The 12413-nt window shown below is 42.8% G+C and overlaps 1 protein-coding gene across 1 annotated transcript in view; it reads left to right on the top strand.

Moving 5' to 3' along the window:
* The first annotated feature begins 7072 nt into the window (after positions 1 to 7072).
* Positions 7073 to 12413, top strand: part of COL25A1 (collagen type XXV alpha 1 chain) — a 305319-nt gene continuing 299978 nt past the window's right edge. The window contains exons 1-2 of the mRNA XM_082237135.1: positions 7073 to 8020; positions 9508 to 9577. Of these exons, the coding sequence (XP_082093261.1) occupies positions 7700 to 8020; positions 9508 to 9577 (391 nt within the window). The 5' untranslated portion in view covers positions 7073 to 7699. The remainder of the gene's footprint in view (positions 8021 to 9507; positions 9578 to 12413) is intronic.

Here is a 12413-nt window from a genome sequence, read left to right as displayed (position 1 = left end):
TGTCATATTTATACCCTGCTTTTTTATTGAAATAACACTTAAAGCAGATTACAGTACAAAGCAACAGAAATATATAATATAATAATATAAAATATCAACAACAACAATTATATTATTCATACACAGGGTGGTTTTCCATGTTTTGAAACTACGTTTTCAATATCAATAAATGTAATGGGGTGCTATCACTTTTTTGTTATTAAGTTATGCATTTTGTGTATGTTTATGTCAGCAGAACAAGATAAGGTTCCTTTTTAGCATGAAGGTAGCATTATGGAATTATTCTATGGCTTGGGTTGTGATTGAACTGTAGTTTTCTTAGGATACTGGAGTCTTTTGTATAGAATTCCAGCATGCTGAGATTGGCTGTAGCATTCCAGCAAGTGGAAGGCAGGGAAGCCTACAGTGATATCTCCCCTCATCACCACTAATCTCATCAAACTAGGTGAAGTAAGTGGGGAAGAAATTGCAGGCAGGCTACAGTAGTGTGTGGGTGGAGGCTAGAGGATTTGTATCAGACACCATTGTGCCCCTGGATATAATTGCAAGTATGAGCAGGTCTGAATTGGGGTTAGAATTAACCAAGCAATTTTCAGATGTAAAATAATAACCATAATTTGGTTTGTTGAGCCCAGTTTTAAATTAGCATTGGGGATGAGGTTGCTCAATGTTAGCTGACACACCAAAATACTTGGTGGGCAGGCAGGAGAACTGACAGGAACTGAGGAGAGTCTGGTTTGGATCAAATGTTTCTGGGATTACGATTTTTAAAAAATGATGAAAATTTAAATGGGAAGAGCATAGAACTCGGCAATAAGAATGCAAAGACATAGGATAGCAATTCAGAGAGGCTGAATTATTACAGGCCAAAACACAAGAGCCAAAGACACTGTATGTAAATGTGTATATGCTAATGCTGGAAGCCTCTAAGCTAAGATGGATAAACTGGAGTTCTTGGTGTTAAGAGGACAAAACTGATATAATGGACATAACAGAAATCTAGTGGGATGCACTTTTCCCTTTTGCTCCAACTAGTCAGTATAACTACATATGACTAGAGCTTGATTGGGGTGAAGTTTTATTGAGCAGTGCTTGTAGGCAATGAAGCTACCAGTGCAGAGAGACAAGGGAGCATTGCTGTAATTGGGGCAATGAAGGACTTAATCTTCCCTCAGTGACATGAATACAGATCCGAATCTGATTGGCTATGTGATGCCAGGACATCATTGTATTTATTATGTGATTGCTGATTGGCTTGGATCACATAGTGGAGAAATGTTCAAAGTAAAAAGAATGGCACCAAAGCAGCCCTAACAGCACTGCAAGAAAGCCATCGCTGCAACAGGTGCAAAAAAGTAGGAAGCTTGTGTATTGAAAACCCAACCTATTAAAATTGTCACAACACAAACTGTTGTTATTATTGTTGTTGACATTCATCTGTCTCGGGAGACAATGGAGTGTGCCTCTAGGGGTGAAGTCAAACCGCTGGTTAGCAGCACAGAAGTGACCTCTCTAGGGCGCAAGTCTGGCAGTGTGTATGGAGGTCCTGGGCTGCGCAGATGACAAGACATCTTGGCCTCGCAGAGCAATACATTTGGCATGAGCTTGGCTGCAGGAGTTGTCAGAAAAAGGCATAAAAGGTGCCATCCAACCAACTTAGGGACTCCACTCTGGATTTCTGTAGGATTTACGCCTTAGCCCTTTCTTCTCCTAAAGATTTCCCTCAAGACAGGGAAAGTTTAGGATTTAGAACTTTTACTTAAATGAGCAATTGCTTTAACTGGAATGGTGATAAGAAGGAAGGGGGTTGTGTGTGCATAAATATTTACAAAGTGAGTATCATACATTTAAATCCATTGGCACAAAAATGGTCTATGAATGATGTTTTTCACATATAACATAAGAAGATAGAAACAGAAATAATTTCCATTACCTAAGTCACTCTGTCAAAAACATGTTTTGGCAACCTCTATAGGAAAACATAGCAATGTATATGAATTGTCTTGCTGGATAAGAACCAAACATCCATTTATTATTTTATAGTCGTCTCCTAAGGCTTCCTCCATAGAGATGTTGTGTTGTGTCCCTTCCCGTTCATTTAGTTGCTCTTTTATGTGTTTATTTTTGCTATATTGTATATTTTAGAATTGCAATAATTACCAAATCCCCAACAGATAATTAAGAACACTTATGTCCATTTATTTCAATAACATAGAAATGTGACCAGTATTCTGAATGTGGTTATACTGTACAAATTGTACACTTAAGATACTTTATTATCCTTACTGCTCTATTTGCAAGAGTGAAGATTAATGGCAAATAATGCATGTTTAATTTAAACAATCTCTTTCTTACCTTATGGTGGTAGTCACAAGGGCAGCAACTAGCAACCAAGCACCTGTTCTAAAGAACTGTACAATGCTGACACTAAATACATTTTGTGCCTGTTCTTTGCTATTATTTACTGGGCATATGTTTCACTGCATAAGTAACTGAGCCATGTGTTACTGCTTAGTATATCTATTTAAACAACAAGAGTCAAAAGTAATTTTTTCTTACTTTATATGGGTGACTAAGCTGCACTCAGAGTAGACCCACTGGAATTAATGGATGGGTTATTTAAGTCTACTGATTCTGGTAAGTCTACTCTGAGTATGACTCATACTGCATATCACCCTGTATTATTCTAAATTTTGTTCCAAATGACAGAATGTCCAAATTCATGTTTGAGTCTCCAAGCAAATGCATGACAGATAATAAACTGCTAAAATGCCTCATGCCTTTATATGTACATATGAACAATGAATGCCATACAAAAAGATGATGAGGTTTTCAGTATGAAAAACAAAAACAACTGAATTTGAACAAAAATGTTATTTACCGTAGATTGCAAACCTTTATCTTCATTTAGTCTATCTGCACTTAAGGTTTTACAAAGTGATTTCATCAGGTGGGAAAAAGGAAATTCTGTAAAATATATTAAAAACCAGATGGATAATCTAATAGGTTAACTGAAATAGCTGCAATTTGCAGGGTGTGACGCTATTGAAATAGTAGATGACTCTGTACTCATGTGACCCTGTTGTTTCTGACATTAATATTAACAGGCAAAGCAACCCTGGTGAGTAGGAGGAGGAAATTCAGTGATGGAGAAACTGCCACTTCCTGTTAACTTGCGCCGCACAGGTGAGAATGTAGGGGAAAGCAGCAGCTGCTCCTTTTTCGGATTTTCTTCATTGTTGTTTTTCAAAATTCCTTGCCCTTTAACCTCAATGGAAATAAAACAAACTATGCCAGTTCCAGTAGTTTTGCAGCCAGTTTGGGGTGTGTCTGTCTGTCAGAGGACCATGTAGATCTGTAGACCTTTGGTCCCCTGACAGGCAGACAGATCATGTAGATCTGTAGACATGCCCTTGGAACTTTCCATTTTGGCCTCTAATGTCGCAGGATTTCTACCTGAGGAACAGTGATGGCAGGTCTTCCTCTCCATGGACAGAGTGGGAGGTCTGTAAGTGGAAAAGGTGGTCCATCAGAGGTGACCTGGTGTGGCAGTGGCAAGCTCTGCCACCACCACCATTCTGTGGGCAGAAACATTGCCACTATTGGAGGCCAAAACAGAGAATTCTAGGGGTGTGTCAAGGCGTGCCACAGTTCTGCAGGATCTTAAGCTTCCCTGTTTCCCTGACATGTTCCCAAGCTGCTTCCAAAACTAAGTGGTGGTTCCTCTGCCAAAGAATCCCTGCCACCATTCAGAGTTGCTGTCCATCATTTTAAAAAGAAAATATCCTGCTTTCCTGTCTGTTTAGAAAAGAGATGGCTAGCTCTGCCGCAAACAAATGTATTAATCGATGCAGTTATTGCGCACAAAAGCTAGCACCTGAAAGACCACTGCATTGCCATTAACTGATGCTGCATCTACGGTATATCACTCTTCAGCCTGTAAGTTTTGCAAAGAAGTCTGCTGTTCTTTTCTCCAATGCCTAGGAAAGGAACAATATATTGTGCTAGGGCTGGTCCAAGACGTTTTGCTGTCAGAGATGGAGTAGCAGCCCGTGTCCACACTCCAAGTCATGGTGCATATTCCCAAGGCCAGACAAGCTACTTTGGCACCTGGGACATAAAATCCCACTTGTGCCTCTTCCCCCACCCTGGCAGTAAACCTATATCAATAACAGATTAAATAACTAATAGTTTGCTGCCATTTCATCACATCCAAAATCTGCTCCCGAGGCTGCCTCCCCATTCTGCCTAACGCTAGGACAGACCCTGATCATCATGAGTTATTCTGGTATCTCAGGCACATCATTTTGGATGGTTTTATGGATGTGCAACTGCGTTTAGGGACTATAGATAAGAGGCACAATTTAGTCTTTAAAATACTGCCCTGGTGAGCACAACTTGTTCAATGAAATGCTAATGTAACATTTATAAATGACACTATAATGTAACTCCATGAATATACATGCATGTATTTGTAGACAAGTTGCTTCCAGGTAGAGGCACCTGCCTATGACTGTTCACTCCTTTGTAAGGCTGTTAGGGAACCTAAGCCAAGTTCATTCTAGGACATGTGGAGCATGCACAAATCCTGTCCAGTATGGTTCCCTTTTTCAAAAGTAGACAGGGGATCCCAGTCAGGCTGTGCAGTTTAAGAGCTGTGCAGTTTCATTCTGTTTGTGGTCTACAGAACTGTTCCCTCACTCTTCTTGCATGCTAATTAATTTTCATATTTGCTTTAGATGTTGAAAATTAGCATTAAAATGCTATAAATAATACAGTCTGTTAGAAAGCTTGGCTTTTCTGGTATTTTATCCTCTCATTTCCTATTAATATTACATTAACCTGTCAGGGTCCCCCCCCCCTCATTTTTGTCTTCCCACAACAAATATGGTGTCTGGTGATGACTTCTCAGATACTGTAGACTAGCTGTATACAGCTACAGTCCATAAGGCAAATCTATCCAGCGGTAATGTTCAACACTCATATTAAAACAAATTGCAAAATATTAGGTGCAAAAGATTGTCAACATATCTGACTCACTGGTGGCTCCCAAATCTCTTTTAGAATGGATATAACAGATGAATTTTCTTATCCATTCATTCATTGGCAGAATCATAATCCACTTCCCAGAGAAAAACTACTGAGGCAGTACTGTATACAATAAGATAAAGATAAAGCACAAAAGTTTACAAACTCAGTAAATTAAAAGCAATAATATTACTTCTACAATTCTACAACTAGTGTTCCATAAAATGATTGGGATTCTTAAATAAATAGTATCTTCAGTAGCCTTCACCATGCTTTTCTCTGCCTCCCAAGATCACAGGCAACATACTTTTGAATACTAGCTGCTGAGAATCGTGGGTTGGGATAGTGCTGTTGCAACCAGGTTTGGCTTGCATGCTTCTCATGGGCAGCCATTTGGCCGGTGCAGGAACAAGATGCTGGACTAGATCAGCCTATGGCTCTTATGTTCTTACTGGCCACCCAATATTAAGATGCTAGGCATTTGTCTAATTTCAGCTGGTAACTGATTCCAGAGGACTAGAGCCGCAACACTAAAAGCCCCGATGTCTAGTAAATATAAGCACACCCAATCTGTTCAGTGCTACCCAGTTATGTGTGTATCTGGAAAGTATGTCTGTGTAGATGCTGCTAAACCTATTGAGTTAATTTCTACACAAGCATGAAATATACAATGTATTTGAGCTATTATTTATTTATTATTTATTACATCTATATTCTGCCTTGCCTTCGAGGAGCTCAATGCATGATTTCTCCATTCTTCCCCTATTTTATACTGTCAACAACTTGTGATGGTTAGGCTTAGAGGCAGTGACTGGGCCAGGGTCACTCAGGAAGTATTATGGCTGGTGGGGGATTTGAAACCTGGTCTCCCAGATCCTATTTTGACACTCTTAATCGCTGCAGTACAGTGATCCTAAATAAGACAATTGGTTATCACGATCCTAAAATGATGAACCAGTTGTAGACTATCATCCTATCTTTAGCACAAACCAGCACAGCATCACTGGTCATGACCTAGCTGCTTTAATACTCTGTTCTCCTTATTTCTTGGCATGCTATATTGCATAGCACCAGGCTCGGGCAGAACCATACACCATACATTGAAAGCACATTCAACACATATGGCTTCCCTCAAAGAATCCTGGACACTGCAGTTGGTTAAAGAGGCTGGGAACTCTGCCTACAATTCCCCCGGGGAAGCCGTGCACTTTAAATGCATGTTGAATGTGCTTTCTTTGTATGGTAGGAGTCTGCTAGCTGCGCCTGGAGTCATTTGCATTCTGTTAAGCAGCCAGAGGGCACCACTACAAGGTTGTTGTGTGGAGGGCAACACAGGAGAGGCAGTGGGTGTAAGGATACACACCAAATAAGTTGCCTAAGAGCCCTGGAAGAAAGATTTTGTAACATTTATGGATTGCAAAATGTTTCAAAGCGATGTACAAAAAGAGTAACAACAATTGAAACATCCACAGTCATGGGTGTAGCCAGGATTTTTGTTAGGGGGCCTCCAAAAAGTTGTTGAGCTAATTTTGGGGAGATCACGGGTAAAAATCCCCCCCAAAGAGGACATTATGGGGGGGGCAGGCTTTTGTTTTTTGGGAGGGCAGGCTTCTGATGGGGGGGAGCAGAACCTCAGTTAATTGAGTATTTTAATGCTTTTCAATACGTCTACGCCCATGTTCACAGGGTGGTACATTGCGATACACTGATGTGAAGCATTGATAAAAACCGAGCAATCTTTCTACCTGAGCTGCCTAAAGTCCCGGGACCGATTCTGAACGTAGGTACCTCTTTGCGCCCCCTTGAAACTCCTGCTCCTGACCTGTCCCCTCTGCCTTCCTCGCACACTGCAATTTAGAAGCGATCCCGATCCCGCGAGCCTGGGAAAGCAACGTAACACCGCGGCGCCGGGGGGCTTTGCGTATATTATGCAAATCCGCCCGAACCCCCCAGCCTCCTCTCTCTCTGGGAGCGCGCTGGTCGCCCGCCCCTCGGTCTAGGTGAATAAATTATGCTAATGAGCCTCCCGCGGTTCTGGCAGGCGCTTGGAGGCGGCGTGCGCTGTGCAGAGTCCAGAGAAGAGAGCGCGAGGCTCAGGAGTCGCTGCCGCCGCCGCCGCCGCCGCCGCCGCCGCTACTGTTCCTGACAGCCGCTACCGAAGGCGCCTACGCAGCCAGGGGGCTGCAAACACGCTCCGGGGAAAGGAAGAGAACCGCTGCCGCCGCCGCTCGCCGCTTCCTGGGGTCCCCTCGCACTTGGCTTGCCGCCGAAGTGACCCGGGCGCTGCGTAAAAGCGCACCAAGGAAGCCTGAGGAAAGCGGTGCAACAAGTCTCCGCTCCGCGCCGCTGGGTGGGGAAAACGGCTCCGGGGAGCACCTGGGAAGGTTGTCGGGCTTCGCTCGAGGGAGAATATTCCACGGAGGCGGCGTGTGGACCGTGTGGATGGCAATTTTGAGGGGCGCCCTGAGGAAGCTCGCCATGGTCTTTCTGCCTTGAAAGCCCCGCTCGCGCTTTGGCAAGCAGGCAGGGGGGTCTTGACTTGGAGTTTATTTTTGTCGCGAGTGGGGGGCGCGTGTTCGCGTTTCTGGGGGCGGGCAGCTGCGGGCCAAGTGTCCCTCCTCCCCAGAGGAGGAAAGGGGATTTCGCCCTCCGCCTGTGCCAGCAGCCCAGCATGGTGGGGAAAAGCCCGGACGCCAAAGGTCAGGGTGCCAACGGGGAGGCCAGCTACTGGGGAGGACAGCGCTGCTGCTCCGGCAGGACGGCGCCCCCCAGCTCGCTGCTGGCTGCCCTGCTGCTCTCGGCGGCGTCCATCGCTTCCTGCGTGTATCTGGGGATGAAGACCAGTGACCTTCAGGCCAGGGTCTTGGCCATCGAGACGGCCCAAGGGGACGGATCTGCTGCTGCTGCTGCTTCCTACCAGCTGCTGCCCAGCTACTCTTTGGATCAGCTCAATGCACTGATGAAGGAGAACGTGGAGCGGCTTCTGGCTCAGGTGGGGTGGCCTTGGGAGGCTGAGGGTGGGACTCCCAGGAAGAGACAGTTAGCCAGCCACCTCAGGAATGCCTCTCTGTTTACTGATGGAGGCCAGTTGCATGCGTAGCCCAAAATCGAAGCCAAAGGCAATAGAAGAAAAGTAGGGGGTTCGTGTGGGCATGCTTTCAACAGAAAGAGAGAGAAACTGGGTAAATATTAGGAAAAGAGTGTGTGAAAATAGCCAAACATTTTTGTGTGGCTGAATGACTTTTAGCTGGTTTTATTCTGGTAATTTGCGGACAGGGCTCCCCATGGCTTAGCCCTTCGGTTGGCTTTGAATTCTACAGAAACACACTCTTCATTATTGTTATTCACAGAGAAATAGAATCATAGAATTGCAGAGTTGGAAGGGACCCTCCAGGTCATCCAGCTCAAGCCCTAGAAATGTAGAAATCCTGCCCACAGCCATCCCTGGGTGGGCTCAAATCACCAGCCTTCTGGTTAACAGCCAGACACACTTCTTTACAGAGAAGCAATAATAATGAAGAGGGTGCCTCTGAGCATGTACAGTGCACCTTTCTGTTTTAACATTAGAAAGGAAAGAAGCCATACAAACCCCAAACAGGGTGCTGTCTAGACAGACTTGAGCTTTGAAACTAAATTAAGCCTTGGGCAGTAATTGCTTGAACAAGATGTTAAAAATCAGGATGGCCGCGTTGCTCTATGAACTGTGTTGCTCTGTGGGCATGGGATAAAGGCACAGTCTTATGAGACCTGGGATAGCTTGGAAAAAAAAGAGACATCTGTACTGTTATATCAGGACTGTTCCATGTGTATTTCAAAGTGATGCCATTCCCACCGAATGGTAGAAGAAATCCCTTTTACTTTAGTGTTGTGGCTCTTAAAATGCTTTTACTGAGATCTTTTGGAAGATAAAAATGTTCCAGACTTGAGGCTCAACAAGAACCCATACAGACATGTGGCTGTAAAATGTGGATCCAAGTTTCAGTGGGCTGCCAGGACCTGTCCCTAGTGACCATTTGGCAGCAGCCAGAATCCAATTGGCAGCGGCTGCTCCTATAATTGTGGTAGCATTTGACCTTCATATATAAAATATTCATTACTCTCTCATCTCTAATTTACAGATATTCACTCAAATCCAAGTTTTCTGCATTATTTTGTGCTTCACAGATGTGGGAAAGGGTGGGTGACTGTGTTCACATGAGCAGGTAAAACGTGCGCAAGGGTGATTCAAGTGAAAGCCAGTGTCTCTCTGTGTGTGACCATTTAATCCATTAGCTATTGTCGGGGTGAACAAGTGATGTGAGTTGACTGAAATCCAAGTTTAGAGACCGTTGTAACTTAAGTAGGATATTAAACAGAGGTAAATCATAATGCAACACAGATCCACAGAATGTTTAACACCAGCTCTCTTAATCAGTTTCTCCTGCAAGGGACTAACATGCTGCTTACTGCTTTTTCTATCTTTACCTCTCCTCCCTACAGAAGTCCTATGAGCATATGGCAAGAATCAGAATAGCAAGAGAAGCTCCTCCAGAATGCAATTGCCCACCAGGTAAATGGCAGCAGCCTGGACAGTTCTAACTCTGTTTTTGTTTAATGCTTGTAGATGGTTTCTTTGATTAGCTGATGGTGCTAAAGAAAGGTTTGAGAAGCATATCTTCTGTCTTCTGAAGTTTGAGATTAACAGAGGGGGAAAATGTTAATTAATATAGAAGAACAGCCTTAAACTTTCTAAGTAAAGATCAGTTTTACAGAAATAAGTGGAGTTTTCTTCCATGTACAGGTAATTCACAATTTACACAAATTTAATGTGTGTGCATTTAGCTTTACATGCTTGGTAATCAGGAAAAAAATAAAAAAATAAAGAGGGAGTGAAAAGGGGGGGGGACACATCTGGGAAAAAAGACTTTGGCAATCCCACCCGCCATTGAAGCCAATGTGTTTTGACTATACGCAATCCCTGTGTAAGTTGATAGTCACCTGTAATTGCAATGTGTGTTAATATTTTGCCTGTTAAGTACTTTTAATCTGTGCTGTGTGATCTTAAGTGTGCTTGCCAAAAAAATTAATTGCATTGTATTCATTTTGACTTATCCTCTATTAAATCAAGTCTACAGCCATTGGCCTGCGGGGAAGTCCCTTTGAACTCAGTGGCAGGGGTGCCAACTTGAATTAAAAAGGGGGGGCAGGTAAGCCCTGCCCTGCATAATCACAAAATGCAGTGCACCCACCCATCATTTGAATGGCAATGCCTACAAATTCTGTGGGGGGAAGCCCCCCCTAAATATTTTATTGGGGAGGGGCTGAAGAAGTTGACTTATATGCTCAATGGACTTTCTTCTGAGGAGAACTGTAGAGGATTGCACCATGAGCCTGCAATCCCAGGCACAGTTGCTTGGTAGTAAATCCCGCTGGAAGTAGTGGTATGTATTAATGAACAAAGTGCATCTGATAAGGTTATAAGGCTGCAATCCTGTTCACATGTTCTAAGATTTAAGTCTCATTTAATTCAGTGGAACTTACTTCTAAGTTAATATGGATAGGCTCAAACTGTCAATCCACTTATTTTTTAAGTATGATGCATTCAAATCAGTGGGATTCAATTCAAATAAATGTTTTTAAGAGTGAAGTGTTAGGTATGTGATTGAATGCATTCATGTAGTAGTACAAGCTTTACAGAGATGTTTGTGTTTAACGAGCAGCAGCACACATTCTGACATTCTGTAGTGTAGGATCGCATCTGTGAGCAGTTCTGTGCAGCTGTTTGGCTCTTCTGAAAGAAGCAAGTATGTTAAGTACATCAGACAGTTCAAAAAACAGATCCAAAAATAATTTTAGTGTTTGGTTTCAGTTTGCATTAAATAATACATAAACTTTTGGGTTACTGTTTCCTTACTGTTTCCTTCATCATTGTAAAGGGATATTTTACCAGGTGACTGCATGTCTCCTGCTGTATGTTATTATAAGGGATATGAGTTCACTACTGAAATCCATTAACTTCACTGGACATTCTTTGCAAGCAAACCTTTAAGTGGTGGATTCTATGAAAATGGGGTCAGTAATGTGTGAAATGTTATTATCCTTGCAGTCTATTTTTTGAAAAGGCTAGTGGTGCTTAGGTAACTTACCTTAATGTTTTTATAAGTTATTATATGAAGTTATGCTGTTTTATGCTGGGCATCTTGAAACTGGAATGTGTTACAGGATGAGGGACTGTTGTAGGTATTTATGTAGGGTGCACACCTTAAGCAAAATGCTATTAATTTAAATATTAATGTGGGATAACTATGAGTAAGCCATTTAACTCTCGGTTTTGAAAAGTTGCTGGTTTGCCATTATAAGGAGCAAAGTAACTTAGCCTGGTAATTAGTACATTAGATACACTTAAACATAAGACCCTCCCTTTCACATATGTACTCATGTGAAGTAGGCATCAAATGATTACTGGGGAGCAGTTCACATTCCTGGGGGAAGCATTGGGCATTCTGCCTAGTAACCCCCCCCAGCTGACCATACAGTAGTGTGGCCTTCTGTGATGAATGCACAAGTACCTTCTCATGCAGAAGTTTCATGCAACTGGGACACTTGATCGCAGAAGTGTCTTCATGGTAGGAAAGTCTGTACACATGCAGGCTTTTTCACTGTGGATGACCATGCTAATGTAAGGAGTCTGGAGTCAGGGCCAGGCAGGAAGGCTGATGCTGTGGGTGGGGCTGGAAATGTGGTTGTACTCTTCTGTAATTATGCATGAAGAAGGCTTTGGAGGATGACTGAACCTTAGAGCTAAGGTTCATTACTCAGAGACAAATCCATGTTTGCCACTGAGTGTATTATCAACAGATATGTGCATTTCTTAAAACTGCACTTCAAATATCTTGGGTTATATCTAAAAAGAAATATCTGAACAGGCTTGGTTTTCACTGTGATGATTAGTAGTACAGAGCTCTTTATCGTCTTCTTCAACAGTACTAACGGCTAAACTGGCATTAAACTAAAGAGCTGCTAAGGCTTTGGTAACCATTTTGGCTCTCTAGAACAAAAAGCATGGTGCAAATGAGGCGATACCATTTATTAACCCAGGAAATGTTCAAAATGTGAAACTCCTCTGTAAACAGAGTAGTCCGAAACAAACATTGGATTATATTACTCCAGCATTGTTGAGTGGTTTGTATATAATAAAAAGCATGGCTGGCTGTTGCTTTAAATAGCCATGTCTGAAGAAGTATTTTCTGCAGGGGTGCCAACTTGTATAAAATATGGGGAGGGCAGGAAAACCCCACTCCACATAATTGATCACACGACATGGCACATGCACACCATTTGAATGGCAATGCCCATCAACTTTGCAGGGGGCAATCCCCTTAATATTTTATTTGGGGAGCGGCAAG

The sequence above is a fragment of the Podarcis vaucheri genome (assembly GCF_965113315.1).
Source record: "Podarcis vaucheri genome assembly, chromosome: 9".
Classification (NCBI taxonomy): domain Eukaryota; kingdom Metazoa; phylum Chordata; class Lepidosauria; order Squamata; family Lacertidae; genus Podarcis; species Podarcis vaucheri.
Note: the sequence above shows the minus strand (reverse complement) of the source record. Positions and strands in the feature narration are given on the sequence as shown.